The sequence below is a fragment of the Nymphaea colorata genome, chromosome 13 (assembly GCF_008831285.2).
Source record: "Nymphaea colorata isolate Beijing-Zhang1983 chromosome 13, ASM883128v2, whole genome shotgun sequence".
In the NCBI taxonomy this organism is placed as follows: Eukaryota; Viridiplantae; Streptophyta; class Magnoliopsida; order Nymphaeales; family Nymphaeaceae; genus Nymphaea; species Nymphaea colorata.
Genome location: NC_045150.1, coordinates 8781773 through 8800993, shown reverse-complemented (window position 1 = coordinate 8800993; position 19221 = coordinate 8781773). Strand labels below are relative to the sequence as shown.

The following is a 19221-nucleotide window of genomic DNA, read 5'->3' as shown; positions in this document are numbered from 1 at the left end:
TGTCGTAAGTGTTTTCTTAAGAATGTTGTTTTCTTATCTAAGTTATGTTTGGCATGATACTCCATGAGAATAGGTTTTACTGGATTTTATATAGCAGAATATTCGTTGGAGTTGGTGGGCTATTTAATAATAGGCCAAGACTTTGTATATTTTTGTATGTTCTATATACTTTAGAAGTGCATCTATGCAGATGTTTTATATTGCTTTTTTCCTAAAAAGGGTTTTATTTATTAAAGCACTTTTTTGCCAAATTTTTCCCATAATTACTGTCATTGTTAATGAAAAATATATGAAAAAGCTAGATATAAAAACAATTGTTGAGGGCGTGTTTGTTTTTTTCTTAGGAGGGGATCTGAAATCCGCGTTTTATGGGACCCACGGCGGATTTCCTGTTTAAAACATTTTTTGTTTTTAAAATATTTTCACTCCATATAAAATTGCAGTCCTTTAATCTATTGTCTTGGCCGGTAGACTCTCCATTCAATTACGGGTGGAGGGCGTTCACCATACCTGGTACTCGGTCAGACTCGGGCCCAAGCTTGGACCTGACAAAATGTGAACTGGGCTTTGTTATCAGGCCAGCCCAAGGTGGGCCCGATAAGTTCAGATCGAGCTCGATAATGATTTTTTTTAATTTTTTATTAATTTATATATATTTTATAATATTTTATTACCATTAATTATTTTTATGTATTGTTTTATATTAAAAAATATCTTTCTAATGTAATCGGGCCAAGCCCGGGCCGGGCTCAGGTTTTTTGAATTGGGTCAGACCCTGGCTCTAGTTTTAGATGTCGGGCAGGCCTGGGCGTCGAGTAGGCCTTAGCAGTTGCCCATACCAATTCCTTAAAGTTTCTTTATTTTTAAATCGACATCTTTAAACATTAATCCAGTGTTCTTCAACCAATTTTTCTGACTCCACTAAAGGTTGCAAACAACAATTTGATGCAATGTGTGAGATCTCATATCCATGGTAATCAAACACTACCTAATGGATTTCAAACAACACTAGTTTGAGATGTAGATGAGGAGAAAGAAGTACAATAAGAGGCAGGTGAAATTCACGTGTTCATACACGGCTAGAACAACCCTTTTAGGTTAATTGGATGCCTCTCACATGAAAAGGAATTTTCAGCCAAAGAGATTTTTCTCCAATGATATTTATGGAGGACAAAAAGTTTTAGGTGTTATGGTGATTTGAACGGATTTGAACGCCAAAACAGATCAAACCGCTCTCTCCCTACTGTTTTTTCAATGTCAAAGAGATGTGGGACCGTGCACTCAGTTCGGTCTCGGAAGTGTGTATCTATGATGTTGGTTCCCGATCCAATATACACAGAGATGTCAATGAATCTGACGAAGAACTATCTTATTATTGAGTCCCTTATGCACATATAACTACACTTTACGGTTGCATTTGATAGCCTCAGATCTAAGATCCAAAGCTGCATAAATAAAGGAGATATTTCAATAGCAAGGATTTTAAATTCATGCTATTGTTTAAAAAGCATAAATTTTACAGTTAGATCGAAAGGGAAGAGAGGAGGGTGGAGATCCGACTTTAAAACTAGGGATCTCAAATCACCACGAATCTGAGATTTGCAGTGAAACAAACACAACCTAAAGGAAAAAGGATCGACATAGTAAGGGAATTCAGATATGGAATGAAAATTTTCAGCCAAAAGTCATCTACATTTGAATTTGAGGAACTTATGCTTCGTAGATCTGGATTGAGTTTATAACTTCAAATCCAAGTCCAAGTTCGAATCAGAAATTTTTTTATAATAGTAAATGCTATACCTCTTTGCATCCCCTATCCAATTCCGTATCCATTTAAACATCTCCATGGAAGAAAATAAGATTCAATTAGTAATCTGATCCCCATTTGATACACAGCGTCAAGACAGAGGACCATGGGCTGTTGAGTTGAATAAACTTTTATTTATTGAAGTTTTACTTTTGTGCTACCTGGGGCCCACAGGTAGCACAGAATTTAATTTAAAGGGCTTTGATTTTTGGCCCTCGTTTCTAAGAATAAAGAAAATGGACCTCATTTTTAAAATTTTTCTTCATATCTCCAGAAGAAAACTCCAAACAAGGAGCCAACGGCTACCCATAGTCACATGACTAAATTTTGAACAAGATAAATCTTGAATAATAATAGTGTAAACAGTATAAGAAAACGACAACATGAATAATTTTCAACTGGCAACACAATAGGAAAAAATGACAAAAATAGCTGAAGACCTGTCGGACTACTCTGAAAATAAGTTAACCATGGTCAGCTGGCTTCTGTATCAGTTTGGCTCCATTCAGGCACTGTGGTTACTGATGAATTCATGATGCAATAGCCCTTAGCACTATGCAGATGAAGAATCAGGTTATCTTTTTCTCTCTCGCACAATCTTTCTAGTATGAAAACAATTTGGTCCATGGAATGAAAAATATGCAGCAGATAGAAGGATTTCTAATGCAACTCTCCTGGGATTTTGGCTCCCTTCCATTTATCTAGAGAAACGATTGACAGCAGCAACAACAGGAAAGAAACGAAAACTCATGCAGAAGGATCAAACTCTGAATTCTAAGAAACATCTCCACCTTCCTCAGACAACTTCATCAAACTTTGACCCTAAGGCAGCATTTGATTCCCCACAGACCACAGATATGAAGGAATCTCAAATTCATGATTCAAACTGTGGATATCAACATCCACCCCACAACATGCATTTCAAATTCATGCTTTAGTGTAAAAAACATGGATTTGAAATCTAATTTAAATATTTATCCTTTATATATATATACATATATAAGTGTCCCACCAGATATGAGTATTTTTAAACGAGTGCCCTCTAACCCATTTTTCTAGCTCCCTCAACTGCCCAAGCCTAGGTAGAACCAAGAGCCAAACTCTTTTTCTGGTCATAGAACTTATCCTATAAAGCATCATAGTGATGCCATTCATGTGTTTATAATAGATTCATGCAGTTAAGTTTTCAACCATAAATGTGATATCTAGTCCGATGCAGCGCCATAACTAAGTAATTGACTGATAGTAATCATTTATACGTGAGATGCCGTGACTCTTAGGACATGTTAAAAGCTAATCATTCGCTAGTATTAATAAATATGAATTAGTCACAATTATTAGAACATATACTTCTATTTAATAGTCACATAGGAACTATGCACTTGTCCCTAAAAGCATGCACACAACAACAAATGCAATCAACATGCCAAAAAAAGTAGAGATAAAATTACCCATCGTGTACGAACCCACTTCCAACTACAATAGAAATGAACATGCATATCAACAAAAAATAGTTCCTTACAATTGCAATACAACTTCTACACTTGAAGAATATCCTCTAGGCATCCTCATTGAGGCTAGTGAAAGGTGTACAGGATTAGCTCCAACGGCATGTGCATATGTTTCATCTCAAATGACCCGACTCACTTCCACAAGGCTCAAGCCCCTAGTTTGATTGATCCTATCTCGCCCCTGCCAGCTTCGATGCAACCAAAAGAAATCAGAATAACCAACTACTTAACAATCCATTTTATGAGTACTCTAAGATTCCTCACAAACTTAGATACGTGACCAAACTTTTGAAAATGAGCCATTACAATCCACTCCCTTTAAGGCACACGTTCATGAGTGTAGGACTCCAAGTTTGAGTGTTGAATCATGTATTGATACCACTAAAATGAAGATGTCACCTCCTACATTGAACTATGTCTGTAACATTTCAAAAGTTTAGTCCCGTATTAAAAATTATGAGAGATCTTCAATGATTTATAAAGAAGCTTGTTTAAGTGATTGGTAGTCCTTGTTTATAGTTTTTTTCGGGCTGAAACCGAAACTATTAGGAAAGGGGGTTGGGATATGTCAGACCAAAAGCTTGAGATTGGGAATGGATTGAGGCGTTTCACTAGCAGCTAGTCCGATAGATCCCAACTCGTCTTTTAACAGTTTCAATTTCAACCCAAAAAAGGTTAGGAACTAGGATAACCAATTAATTAATAACTCTTTTGATGAGCCTTTGAAATATCTGACAATTTTTAATTTTCAATAAAAGACTAAATCTCTCAAAATGAGGTATTATATCATGAAACTCTATTGAAACATTCCTCCTTTATGCAAGAGTTGTAGCTGCAGTCTTTATGCCATCAAGAGGCTGGTCTTCACCGGATCCTAGCATAAGTGCCGGTTGCTGCAGAAGGACTCTACTCATTCAAGGCCCTGTTTGGTTGGAGGGAAATGGAGGACAAGGGAGGGATTCAACAATCGATCACTTGTTTGGTTGATTAAATAGAAATGAGGGAAATAGAAGAAAATTTAAAAGTTTGTTTGGTTGCAAAGGGAGAGAAAGGAAAGGAAAATGTAATGTAAATCTAATCCCTCCAAAATTGAACGGATTGAGGAGGAAATGAAACTTCTGTTTCTTTCTACCATCTATACCTCTCTTTATTTTTTAAACATTTTGAATGTTGGAGGTATTATTGTAAAGTAATTTCCTTTTCTTTTTATCCAAACAAGTTTTATAGTCACTTCTTTCATTTCTTTTCCTTTCTATTCTCTTTCTTTTTCATTCTCTTTCCTTTCCTTTCTACCCCTTACTTTCCTTCCCTCCAAACAAAGCCTAAAGCTGTCTCTAGCTTACTTTATGTGTCTTTTTAATACAATCCACCAGCTTCATGGTCTAAAGCATCCATTACAAGATATCCTTCAAGATGAGAAGGACGACAGATGTTCGGAATCGACATGCTGGTACAGAAAATGTCTGCATTGATTAATAATTTCCGGTCTTGATCGCGGTTTCCAGCAGATTTCTGCATGAAATAATCCACCTATCACAATAAGGCGACATGCAAATACCCAACCCTCATTTCTAAGAACCCCAACAGAACTACCACACTACCAAGATTGATCAACAATCGCCCAAGTCGATCAAGAAACCCATAAATCTGCCATAATCCTCAAAGGCTCCAAGAGATTCGCGAGAAGAAAACAGAAAAAAAGAAAAACGAGTAATGGTTGTCACATAGATTGTTTTAATTAATCCTAAAAGACTTGCTTTCCCAAACTAGCGACCATCTGTTTTCGAAAGAACAGGGAGTTCTACATCTTCTATTTATTTGCATTTAGGGGTTCAATCTGAAAAAAGGCTTCTTAATCATTAAAAAAAAGCAAAATGAAAAAAAAAAATCAGATAGAGGAATTTGCAAGCATTTGGTGAACCATTTTTTGTCGTGCACATATATTATATATGCCAGTCGGATGGCAAAATGTTTTACAATTAATGCCAAAAACATAAAAAAAACCATCTTTGCATATACCATAAGCCGTACACACACATATATATATATATATATATATATATATGAAAAGAATGTGCATTAAACAAAAAACGAAAAAACATACAAAGAGTAATGGTTGCTACCGTACAGCCTGAAAAAAGATACAACAATAAAAATAAAAAACAAGCAGCAGAGAAGAAGGAGAAACAACATTTGTGGCAAAAAAAACCTTCATGATAGCTAGAATCTCCGATTTACGTGTAAAGAATTGTGAAAATCAAAACACGCACCACAAAAGGAGACATCATTATTGTGAGTGATCCAAATCTGCTACCAGAATATGCATAACCATGTGCACCAAATAAATCATTAATGCTTAGACTTGCCAATGGTCCGAAGAGAAGATCACGTGCAAAGGAAGATGGAGAAACCACAGAAACAGGAAAATGCGAAGAAACATGAAAAAGTCATTGGCCATAATCCCAAAACAAATGATAAGAACTTTCGACAGCCCGTTCAGCTTAAACCCCATGCTTGCAAATTGACTTGAGTCTCAACTTTCATGATACTGAAATTTGTGTCAAGAAAGTTCATTTTAAATACTGCGACTGCATGCGGCCAGATTAGTAGCTTGTACATTTAGCAAACGGGGCCCGTTTTCATCATCAGACATGAACCTATCCAAATCAATTATCAGTTTGTTAGAGAAAGATTTTGCAGAAAAGAATTGGACACCAAACACCTTAAATCAAACCAGCGGACTGCCTACATTATCATCAAATCATCAAAGCAAAGCTCGTCTTCCGATTTTAGGGAGCAAGCTCCAAAAGCAGGAGAAGCTTGGCTTCTGTGGAGACTCGAGCCAGAAAATTTTGGTTAAGGGGTATTAACCTGTCTCTAGCTTAGAAGGATGAGCGCTTGCCAGGCACTGGCTTAGGCGTGAAAAGTACAAGATGTGGTTGAACCTAAGTCGAGCGCACTCACAATAAAAGATTTCAAGTGTTGGCATGGGTAGTGGCGCACGCTAGTCACACAGTAGCTCCGCTACTAATTGGAGCGAAAGATAGATGGCATGTACAGTATTGTGTTGTTGATTCTTCATTCTAATGGATATGAAAGATTTCCATATCCTGCTAAGTTCGAAAATGAAGATGACGACAAGAAGAGTCCCTGCAGTGCTAGTTGGCGTCATCAAGCTAAAGAAGGAAAAGTGAAGAACCTAGAAGGAATGGTCGTTGTCATCCTCATCAGAAGCTGTTGCAAAGAAAAATAAGAAAATGATAAGACAATAAGGAAGTGTACGCCTATGAATTATGATGTAAAACCTCTCACTTGCGAGTCTGTTGCACAACTATAACGAGATGTGCCTTTTCTCTTTCACACTCTAACCCTGTACGTTTATATATTGGAGTCTTCTCCGTTTGCATTGTAACATCGTTGTACTTAATTCAGTGGATTCTTTGCGATTGAATAAATCGTTGATAGAGTGTTCCCTGTCTGTGGAGGTAAGCTCATAACGAGCTAGCCTAGTGTAGCTGGTCAGACCTACCAACAGCATGTCTTAGGTTCGATCCGCATGAACGTGAGGGTGAACTCCTACAGGCTTTCAGGACAAGGGTTCGAGTCTTTCTCTCTCTCTCTCTCTTTTGTTTATCGGTTTGTTGAGACATTTGGAGGCTCAAAACTAGGCAGGGCATCGGGTCACAGCCCGTGACCGTGGCCCAGGCCCCCGCCTGACACCCGAAACCCAGGTTAGCCCGACTAGCATAAAAAATATTTTTTAATATAAAATAATACATAAATATAATTAATCATAACAATATATATATATATATATATATATATTAATAAAAGTAATATTAAAAATGACTTATCGGGTAGAATCGGGCTTGGTCGGGCCAACCCGATGGCTCGGTGTATATTTTTGGGGTTTGAGTCAGGCCGGGACGAGTAATTGCTTAACCCAGTTTGGTGCCCAGCCTTACCCAAAGTCCAATTACAACCTGTTTTTCATCCATACTGCTATTTGCTTAACCCAGCTTGTTGCATCAGTAAAACCTTCCTCACACCTACTAATTACTTTTTAGAACTAGGTTTTAACCCTAAACTAGACTTTGAATCTAATTTGTGGTGTCATCCAAGCATACCCAACAGGGTTCCTTATTATAGCTTTCTCAGTGTTGAACTCCATTAACTTCTCCAATTTAAAAGGCTTTGATTCTACCCAACTGGATTTCATTCTTTAATTAAAGACCATTTTCAAAGGCTACAAAGTGGACTAACACATAAACATGCAAAATTTCAAAGACTATGACGGTGTGGTTGCATAATTGAAGATTTTTTTTTTTCTAAAAATTGAATAAATAAATAAACTAAGAAAAATCAAGGCTAGGACCCTGGGGGATAGGGGAAAAGGTGGAGGTTTCGGCTTTCTTTCTTTGACTCCTCTAAACAGCTCGGCTCTTCTTCTCTTGGCCTGCTTTTGGATCTTGACATATTGACTGCTTTCAAGGTGAATACTAAACATGTAGAGACCAATGGGTATGACCTGATCAAAAGATTCTAAACCCGTATATTAGTATTTTCATGAACCTCTCTCAAAAATCAGAATAAATTCATAGATACTTAATTTTAGTGTTTTGTGATTTGTGCTGAACTTTGGGGTTGATTCATGGAATATTTAAAAGACCCCTAAGATTACCAATTTCGCCAGAGAAAACCAGGAAAAGGAAAAAAAGAAAGACTGAAAAAGTTTCGTAAGGTTCCTTTGGAACTGTGACTGTGTGGGATGTCAAGAAAGCAGATCCAGATCTGCATAGCTACTATCATAAGATTGAGGGGATTTGATGAGGGTATGTATTGGGTCCGAAATGTGTAACACCAGTTCCTCATGTTTCAGTAGCCAGGATGAATTTATTGACTGGGTCCAAGGACGTTTGGCATTTAAAGCAGAATACAATCATTACTCTTTTTGAGATCTCACTATGAAAATCTGAGTGGTAGCTGGTAGGGGAGTCTCACACACACACACACACACACATATATATATATATATATATATATATATATATATATATATATATATATATATATATATATATATATATATATATACACCAGACCTATTGAAATTAGTTATTAAAATATTTTTTTGAAATTTGACATTATAGATATGATCTTAAGAGTGGTTTGATGAGAAACATGTATTAATTTAATTATTTTCTTACTTAAATAATGTTATTTTAAAAGTAAAAAAATGAACAGCTCTTATAACATCAAAATTTTGGTAGTATAAAGATCATTTTTTTTTACAAAAATGACTTTAACTAAAACTTGATTTGCATTAAATTACTATTTCCAAACACATTATAAAGTTCACAATTTTTTTGAAACACCTTTTTACATAAATTTAAGAGGTCTACTTTTATCTCTTATTCAAGTGGTTTGGTACCTACCAATCACTATATAATTCTAGTTTTTTTAGATAATGTATTTTACAAACTAATAATCCTAGTTTTTTCTTATATTTCTATAATGGTTTTCGTGGATCCTCACACTTAATGAGTTCTATACTCTAGTCGATATATATATATAACAGTAGCTGTTGAGGTTCATAAAATGTAAAAGATCAAAATGATACAAGATGGGTCGACTAAAAATTTTAGAGAGCTATGGTCTACACAAGGTTAGGTTTTCGTTTTCTAACTGTACCTGGTCTATGTTTGAATTTTGACTTCTCCCATTTACTTCCTGAGATGTTCTTCGCCACACTCAACTCTCTCACTGCAGCACTCTTGACTACTTCAAGTTTCAAAAAAGGAAAAGTTCGTTACTTTATGTTCTTGTTTTCTCTTTGACATGTGCTATTGTTCTACTTGCATATTTTTCTTCAACTCAACAAACTGCTGAATCAGAAAGCTCCAAAAAACATAGGGTCAAATCAGCTGGTGAAGTAGCTTGAAGAAGTAGAATTATGGGCCATTATGCAAAAAAAGCCACTCTAAATCCAATCATGTGTCATGTCCATGTCATTTTTCTTGGGTGAGAGGAGCAAAAACAGAGGCAAAAATTCTAAAGGTACTAGTTATCATATATATATATATATATGAAAAAAAACGCCGTCTGTCATGATCGGGCCGAAAGGGCTCCCTCTCCCACAGTATCCCCCCTCTCTCTTTCTCTCACACATGAATGGGATGTAGAGAGAGAAAGAGGGACACTGTCTTTATTCGTTTCAAATAGACCATACTTCCCAGAACATACAAAAAATTTATTGGCTCTCCTACTTTTCTTAGTCAAGTGCAACAAGGCACGATAAGTGAGAAAATATATTAGAACACCACAATGATAGAAGGTATTTTTCACCGGAAATTTCAAATCTTAATCTTAGCTCCCACGTACATTCCTTTTTGGCGTCAACTTTTTGTGTTTCGTCGGCAGGTGCCTTTCCCTTGAGAATAGCATAAGATCACAGAAAAATAGGTAGCGGAACAATGGTGAAACAGATTTTACTTGGGTAATTCCTTTTTCACGGGGAAATCTCATTTCCTGAGCAGCTCGCGAGAAGAGAACGTAAAAGGCAGAAGTTGAGTACCTTGGCTGAGCTTTTGGTGGTGTTGGTGTTGTGTCATCCGAAAGCATGGTGGCCGAGTCTAATCTTCAATTCAAAAAGTTGGTGTAAAAAACTTTTCCGTGACTCGTGAATCTGTGATTGAAAGGAACGGGCCTGTGAAAGAGAGGACGAAGCGCATAAACGGATGCTTGCTTCCTGTATCGTGTTCTCTCTCTCTCTCTCTCTCTCTCTGATGAGGAACCGATTTTGGGCCGTTGTTTGTTCCTGTTAGATTAGTACAATATGCGAACGCATTGATCGAGTTTCCTCCCTCTCTCTCTGTCACACACATCCCTTTCGCGCTCACCAGCTTTTTTCTCAAGTTTCGTCTCTCTCTTCGTCCGTTGCTCTCCCTCCCCTGTCTATCAATTCGTCTGTTCACCAGTAAGTATGGTATTTTAATTTGTTTTGTGTCCTAGTAAGTATGGTATTTTAAGGAGAATTCTTCATCGTTCTCTGTTTTTGGTTTTTTAACCAAGTTTTGGGTTCTCTGTGCTGTGGTTGTTGTGCAGAGAGCTAGGTTTCCGGGCAAGCTTTTGTGTATATGGGGAAATGGCGTTAGGCTTACTTGGGGGCTCTCTCGTTCGTTTTATGTGGTAGATGGAGGAAAAGCAGTTGGATTTCAATGCACCGCTTCTTTCTGTGAGGAGACATGCCGCCGCCGCTGCGACCGCTTCTGCCTCTGTGCGTTCATCAGGTAGGGAATGGAAGTCAGGGGAAGCGAGCGAGCGTAACTTGTCGCCGCCGGCATATAAGACTGAACTCAAGTCCGGGCCGGTGAGGGACTCCGGTGCGGTTCCGTTTGTCTGGGAGCAGATCCCCGGTAGGCCCAAGGTTACCTCCGTACATGGCTCTAGCTCGCCGAAGCGGCCGGCACCAGCACCAAGGTTGCCGCCGGGTAAGCTGGCTGCCAAAAGAGAAAATGTGCCGACTGCGGAGGATGAAGCTTCTCCGGCACCTGCGCGGAGTCTGCCGCCTGGCATGGTGGTCGATTCTAGGAAAGAGATTGTGAGGACGGCGGAGGGTGACGGTCGTCAAATTGGGAAAGTGGGGAGGTCGCCAAACGATCGTACCGTGCAATCAGTGCGGCCGGTCGGAGGAGCACATGATTCCGTGCCGGCCGCTAAGGCCCATGGTAGTTATGGCTCAAAGGAGGAGAGGGAAAATTTGGATGGAGACGATTGTGATGCCTTCTCTGATGCACTAGAGACGTTTTCTCTCGCTGAAACCAGTTTGTTTAATGGAAGCGTTGGTGGTGTTAGTGCTTTGGATGGCCAAGAGTGGAAGAGAACGGGGAATTCCAGCGACGTGCAGGGACGGAGTTTCATGATGGATCGGTTCTTGCCAGCAGCTAAAGCAATGGCTTCAGAGGCGCCGAAATATGCTCCTCGGAGACAACTTCCGGCCAGTGAACCTGCGAAGCTGGTGAACAGGGTGCAGAATGATGCACAGCCTCTGCGATCCCAGCCTAGGCCTTGCTTCATCCAGCAATATGCCTTGCCGGATGAGGAGGAAGACGATGAATCAGAAGAAGAAGACGAAGAAGATGATGATAATGATGCAGGGAATGCCATACCTAGAGCTTGTGGGGTTTTCCCTTGGAGTTTGAAGGGTTCACTTTGCCTTACGAATCCGATTTTCCGTGCTCAGAGGATGAGGAACAAGAAGAGCACATCATCGACTTTTGTTGCTCGGAAGAGCAACAAACCTACCAAAAGTAATGACAGTGCATCATCTTTCAGCGGAAGTGATGAGGTAAGCTACTGAAGATGTTCCCTTCAGTAAGTTTTGGATCGTGAAAGATAAAACGCTCGTTATGTTTTCTTTCGATTGTTTAGAATGTTTTAGTTTTCAGCTTTGTAGTTCTTAGATATCCTGTTATATGACCTAGGTCCAACCTAATGGGCGTTAATAGAAACTGAGCTACTGTAGCTCGGATTGGGAAAGTATCAAGCGGCCAAAAATTCACCTGCCCATTTATGCAATTGCAAGTTTTTTGACCAAGTATCCCAGTTCTCTCAAAATCACAGTTTTTATGATTCAGTGATCAATTTAAACTTTAATGTAGCCGACTCATTTATCCTCCTATGCACAATTGCTCTATACTTGTTCCATATTTCATTCTGGATTCTTGGTACAACCTTCTGCGTTTCTCAATTTGTAGAAGTAGAACAAGTTGATTTGGTGGCCCTGTTTCCCTTCTGCAGATGACATGGGAAGCTGTGTACAGAAATAAACTAGTTGGCAGAGTCCAGAATCTCGGACTTCATGGTAGTGGAAGCAAGCTAAGTGAATCTTCCAGCTCGCCTTCAGTATATGAAGATACTGCAAACAATCAACTGATCAGCTACAGTGATTCTCAAACACAAAATGGGTCGTCGTCCTTTAGGCATTCCCCACGTGGGATATCCCCATACAGAAATGAAGCATCTACTTCTCCCTTTTCTGAACGTTCTGGTTTTCTGGGACTTTCCAAATCAGGTCGTAGTTATGGTTCTGACAGCTCTGATGCAAATTCAAAGGGACTGCAAGCCAGAAAGAACACATCCTATCTCAGAAGTAAGGGAATATCAGGCTCCCTGAGCCCTACGGTTGAGAAGCCTTTATATGTTGATCCTGCCTGCGTAGGGGATGCGTCGAATTCAAAGTCCGACATGTTGGAAGCCAAAGAGTTAAATCAATCAGTTGACATGGAGGCATCTACTCCGGTTGAAGATCAACAAAAACAGGGGGAACCCATCCTGGACTCTTTTGTTATAACCCAGCAAAGTGCTCTACATGTGTCTGATGTGGGGAAAATAGGGAATGTTGTGAACTTGAAAGCTGCCAAGCATCATTCTGGTTTACTTGCTGATATCAGATTACTATCCTGTGCTGATACATCTGAGAGCGATACTGGGAATCGTGTTGCTTCTGTAGTTAATTTGGTTCAAGGTGTTGATACACTTGACATGTCATCTAAAGTTTCAATGCCACGAGAACAGATGCGGGTAGGGGAACATATCAGTGGTGAGCAGGTCAGTTCAAGGAGTGAATACTCGAGGGAGCAAAATAGTGGGAACCGTTCAGCATCAGATAGTGAGGGAAACTCCCCTCTTCTTCATTCTCTTCCTCCACTACCGTCGCCTAAATCTCCTTCAGAATCATGGCTTGTTCGTGCATTACCTGGGTTTTCAGCAAAAGGTTCTTCGTCCTCGTCATTTCCTCAATACCGTTTGAAAAAAAGCGCCGCCAAGGCATCTGAGCCAAAATGGGAGATCATCATCAAATCCACCAATGTAGATCATGGACACCTTCGATACTCTGAGGTACTGTCTACAACTTGTTAATCCTGAGATGTTCCTGGAAGTTTGCTGATGCCAATTTCAATGTCACCATTTGCAGGAACTAAGTCAGACTGCTCCCCGTCAAACTGAAAATGAAGATGTAAAGAGTCTGTGAATTTGTTTACTGGCAGTTTTCTTTGCTGTCAGAGCACAATCTTAATTTCCCAATAGGTACAGGAAGAGGTGCAATTATTGTATCCATAATTTTTGACATAAAAATATTCATTATACTAATTAATTGGTCTCCATGACAGGTAACACAGATTCTGGTCATGGTTGTGAAGACCGTGGTGTGGTCATAACCATAATAAGAACGTTATTGCTGCCATTGGAGTTTGGTAACCTGATGTGTGGAATCTTCACCTGTTTGCAGAATGATATTTTAGATTATTGTTTCATTCTTTGAGCCTTGGTGAATTTGTTTCTTGTCCTGTCAATATCTTCTATTATAATAAAGCTAGGAAGCTGGCTATTGTTCTGTGTATATAGTGTTCAATAAAAGTAGACTTTTCGGAGCCTCAAGGTGCTTTCTAACCGAGGGAATTGCTGAAAGAGCTTGAGCTTGTTCCAAGTGTAGGCTTTGATAGCACTAACTATTGTTAACACTTTCGGAAAGTCTGAACCCATTTTTTATAAGCATATCATGGTTTGTATTATGACCTTGAAGTAGCTTTTAGTAATGGAGTTGTCTGCTGAATGGAGAGAACAGTAGCATTTTTGGCGATACGTGGAAATATAACCCTTTGGCAAGGAACAGAAACTCCTAGAGATTAACAAGATTCATGAATACATGAAGACGATAGACACCAACTTGTGGTGCTGGCATTTTATGAGGGGCCTGTCAGTTATCTCTTTGCAACCAACCTACTTCACTTGTTTTGAAGGAGAACAATTGCCGTTATTAGATCTCTTTCTCGTGGCCTAGTTCAAAGATCTTAAGCATTAAGGTACTTTCTAAATTCTACCTTTCCTTCCTCTCCCTTTCACTCTCTCTCTCTCTCTGTTTCTCTTTGTCTCTGTCATACATATATATATATATATATATATATATGATCAAATGAGCTTTCTTTTTTATCAGATACTTTATAAAAGTAAACAAGAAAAAAGTCTGATGACGCGCATTTATTTCTCTGATAGTGACATAAGTAATTGCCCGATGATGTAAACTAATATCGCTAGGTACATATATGACTATGGAGAGTGCCAACACCATGGTTAAAGTACATGATTCTCGTATCGCTAGGTATATGACTATGGCAAGTGCTAACAGCAGGGTTAAAGTACACGATTCTCGCTCGTGGACTATGATGTAATTACTTCAAATTTAATTTGTTATCATTAAAAAATTCATAAAAAAGCTAAAGAATAATGAGCACAAAATAATAAGAAAAGTTTAGGGTAACAAATATATGTTATTTAAAGCATGCATGTTTTAAAGCATGCATGTTTTATCAGACACAAGAAATAAGTGGCCACTTAAATTACTCTCAGTGTTTAAATTGACATCCAAATAAATAAGCTATCATGATCCATAATTAAAATTACAAAAGGATGAATTTGCCTGAAGTATCTGTCAACCACGATATGATATGGTTTATATGGTTAGTGAAGAAGTCAAGAATGAGTTTTAACAAAAAGGTTGTCTATTATTTTCGATAAAGGTTGTCTGTTGTTGCTCGTGTTTGATACATTGCCCAAACCCAATACTGAACTACTTTTCTTATAAAAATATTGTGCATGGTATTGTGATTGCAGAGGGAAGCTACTCCAACTACTTGGTTAAAGTATTATAATCTCTCTCGCTAATCAGGGTTCCTTAGCAGTCACTCAACCAAAGCAAGATACCGTAAGCCTCAAGGGGATTTGCGGCGTGTTGGGATTACATAAGAAGTTTATATAGTTGGAATCACTTGGTTTTCAAACATTTATTACTATAAATTGTTAATTTCAGGATACGATGTCCGAATCGAAAGTGGTATGTTTTTGTGAATTGATGAAGAATTAAAAGAGAAACAGAGATTTATATAATCGGGCCAAACAGATTCTAACTCGCCGGGTCTTGACCTACGTTGGTTAGAATTTGATACTTTTTTAGGTAGGAAGCAGGACATGCTGTGATCTGACTTACTGTTTTTTAAAAATATTCAAAATATATATGTAAATTTTAAAACTTTTACTTTGACATATATAAAAAGAAAAATTTGAAAATTTTATTTTGGCTTCTATTAAAATTTTGAGACTTGTAGTTTGACCCCTACAACGAAAAATTGTTGATTGTCACACGAGGGCTTAAATCTATAGCTTCATGAAGGTTCTTCGGCCATGCCTTCCCTCAGTATGAAACGCCTAGATCTGCACTCCATTTTTTTCTACCAGAAATGATATTGATCCCACATCTGCTTTATTTGCCTTGTACCAACGCCTAAAAGTTGAAACAAATTTCAGAGAGAAAAACAAAATGGTTTCTGTGATACCTCACTTATTAAGGTGAAAGAAGTAAGATCCGCTTGGAAATATTATTTAACAGATACTAGTACTTGTGAGTCTCTGTGGGCAATTGCCCCCACAAGCCCACACTTCCCTTTGCCACTGTGGCTGACCGAGTATCTTGGGCCTCTGTTGCTCTGCGTGTTCTTTTAGTACGAAAACATAATCTAGATTGACATTTAAATGATGGTCAGATTTGCAACTCGTTCTCTTGTTCTGCCCTGATCAGACACTGGTTTTTGCATCAGAACCCGTTTGTTGATATTTGGGCAGGGAAAAACTATGTGTACACACAAGCAGGAAGCTTTCGCAGCTGGTCCTAACATTGATTTCAGGCTTCCTCTTACAAGTTTCCTGCAAAATTCAGTTGCACTTGTCAATCTAAACTATTCCATTTCCAAGCATAAAATTTCTTTCTTATTTTTCAAAATCCTAAATCTGGCTGAAGTTACAAGAAGATCTAGATGACAAGAAGACCTCCTTTTTTTTTTTTTTTTGGTGAACATGTCTTTGGCATTGTTGGTTACAAAATAGACACTACTACATAGTGCAATATCATCCATGACTTGGTTTCATACAAAAAGAAATTTTTGGGTATGAGTGGTAGCCACCGGAAAAAGAAATGAAGCCCTGTCGTTTTCCTCCGGAAGCTGTATGCCCATCAGTTAAAGTATCAGGCATCCACTATCCATAATTTAAAGAAGTAGCACCAACATGAATCGAATCGAACTGACAATTGAACTCCCATCAGCCTGCAAACCCGAGCAGCTAAGTTGGTTCCTTGGGACCAAAAAAGAAACTTTCACTTTGGATATTGCGTGAAAGTGTATGGCTATTGTGAACCCTATATGGAAGCAGTGTGAAGAACAATATATGTTCTTGTTTAGACGTGGAGTAGGTGAATTGTTGAGTAGGTGAATTGTTGAACTGTAGGGTATGGCTAAGGTTGGGGATTTTGTCGGATCTTTGGCCGGAGTTGAGAACAGGGGAATTGTGCAGATCGTTTCCCACAGGGTTCGGTGGAAGTTTCCGGTGGTTCATGGAATCAAGGACTGGATGGGAGAGAGTCATATTTCCGAAACTGTGATTCCTGAGAGGCACTACAGGTTTGTGGAGAGTCCTTACATGGAAAAGCTTCTGAGAGATGCTTGTTAGGATAGATTAGCTTGTTATCATAAGAGGGCATGGTTGAACTGGTTCAGGGCATCTGTGGAGGGCAGGAAACCCCTGCATCGACATAAGAATTGCTGTTCTCTGTAGAAAGCCTTCTGCAGAAGTAGCTGCTATGCTTCTTCTTGCCCAGTATTTTAGTTTCTTTTGGTTTTCTGTTCATTTGTTTATTGATTTCTGCGGATTGTATAGATATTTCTTCATTTGGTAATAAAGGTAGGAGGCGCATCCTCCAGCAGGTTGGATGTGTATGTGGGTGCTGACTACTATGTAAAAACACAAATCCTAACAACTCTTTCTATTCTTTTCATTAATAATGAACATTCATTGTTGAAAACCCAGTAAAGACAGAAATGGATAATCTGTTTCTGTATCCTTAGAAATATTGATAAAAGTAAGAACTATATATAATGTGAAAAATAAGTTGGCTTCGTTTTTCAGGGTTGCTCCTCGTTAAAATCAAGCAACTTTAAGATGGTGAAAATGATCATGGAGAAAAAAAGGGGAAAAAGAGTGAGAGATTAACGAGAGAAAAAGATGGTGAAAAAGCATTTCCAAATAAGAATGTGGATTCAATTAGATGGCGAAAAATTAAAATCGGTTATTGAAAGCACGAGGTTATTGAAAGCACGACAAATGGCTGCTAGATGGCTAAAAATTAAAAATAGTCCGTTGAAATCACCACAAACATTAAGCACATAAACGTAACCAATGCTCTTTGATATGCATGTATTTGATATGTATGTAAGAAGTGAAATCCTCAAATGGCTATTAAAAAGCACACAAACCGTTTCCAAAATGCCCTATATTGCATCAGGTGGCCGTAGTTAACCACATCGCCTGATGCAATTGCAGAGTCGAATGACAAAATATTTAAAAACTATCTTTAAAAACATTATGCAATATAAGCACTAGTAAATGGTCTACATTATAGTAACTGTTTATGATGTTCTTAATGATAGTACATGTTGCCTTTTGCGACGACTTTTAAATATATAACCATTCAGCAACATCCGACATTCGGTTGATTTCAATTTTCTTATATATATATAATGACTTTTAAATATATAACCATTCAGCAACATCCGATATCCGGTTCATTTCAAATTTCTTATATATATATATATATATATATTCAGCCAAGATGCCAAGCGTTGCTGGATGGTTAAATATTTGAATTCTATCGCTGAACAACTTTGGAAACAAAACATTAACAATAGTTTATTATGTGAAAACAGTTTGAGGCATTTTTAATGACTATTTCATTGTGTTTTCAGTGACGGAATTCAAATATTTAGCCATCTGGCAGCAACTTTATTTAATATATATAAATATAAATATATATAAATATATATATATATATGTGTGTGTGTGTGTGTGTGTTGAATCAAATATGCTTCCACCTTGAATGAGTATAATATACCATCAGGATAAGTGTCTATCCACTTACCAGTATATTTGATTCACATTGATTTGTTTATCAACTTGCAAGCTGACCTACTATTATGATCAATTTACAGTTAATAAATTGGTGCAGTCCTACACCGAATGGACTGAAGTTAGAAAATCGGTAAAGTTATGCCGATGTAGGTTCCAGGAAGGAATGAGGAAGAAATAGACTGACTGCACGTCCTATTTGGCAATATTTTACACAAGGGAGCCAACCATTCGTTTTTCATGCCCCCACTGATCAAATCACCTTCGCTAAAAATTCTCTATTGTCAAATATTTTGTTTTCTACCAGAAACTGTTGCGTTCTATCACAGAGAAGTGGCTGGAATCTTCTTTCCGTATAAAATTTTATCTATCTAATCGAATCAAAGCGATTAACCTAAGGAACAACAATAGTTCAGTGCTACTAATCTTGAAGTGTAGCCAACATGTACAACGATATAAGATCGATGAACTACAATTTCGATAAGAGCGTCAGATGTATCTCTATTTTCATCTCTATGCTATTTATGTAATACATTATTAGCTAAGAGGGTGTTTGGCAGGGGCAGAGGCAGGTGGGTCTCAGGGTCTCCGTGGGGCATATGCCCCATGGAGTCTACTCTCTTAAACGTTAATTTGGTGTTGAAAATTGAGTAAACTTGGGTCTACGGGATCTGTGTTACTGTCTTATGGTCACTGCGCATATAATTGTAATGAGTCATTACCTTTTTGGTATGGTGAGTATTGATGACATACAAATGAGTCTTAACCATATTATGCCATCCAAATGCCACCTAAATTCTACCAAAACCTCATTTTTTTTTTACAAAATACTCCTTTTTTTTTTTTTTTTTTTTTCAGGGTGTCATCCAAATCCTACTGACCTTTAGTTAC

General features: G+C 38.1%; 1 protein-coding gene across 1 annotated transcript; it reads left to right on the top strand.

Annotated features, from left to right (window-relative positions):
* The first annotated feature begins 9879 nt into the window (after positions 1-9879).
* On the top strand, positions 9880-13758 carry LOC116267196 (uncharacterized). Its single transcript, XM_031648802.2, has 5 exons — positions 9880-10294; positions 10423-11665; positions 12118-13218; positions 13295-13407; positions 13491-13758. The coding sequence occupies exons 2-4, from the start codon at positions 10511-10513 to the stop codon at positions 13349-13351; spliced, it is 2313 nt and encodes a 770-aa protein (XP_031504662.1). The 5' UTR covers positions 9880-10294; positions 10423-10510; the 3' UTR covers positions 13352-13407; positions 13491-13758.
* Positions 13759-19221: the final 5463 nt, after the last annotated feature.

Bases quoted from the DNA above. Each gene is read 5' to 3' on its own strand.
- LOC116267196 (XM_031648802.2), top strand. From the start codon at position 10,511: ATGGAGGAAAAGCAGTTGGATTTCAATGCACCGCTTCTTTCTGTGAGG. The intron at 11,666-12,117 runs GTAAGCTACTGA...TCCCTTCTGCAG, and splicing joins CTTTCAGCGGAAGTGATGAG to ATGACATGGGAAGCTGTGTA. The intron at 13,219-13,294 runs GTACTGTCTACA...CACCATTTGCAG, and splicing joins GACACCTTCGATACTCTGAG to GAACTAAGTCAGACTGCTCC.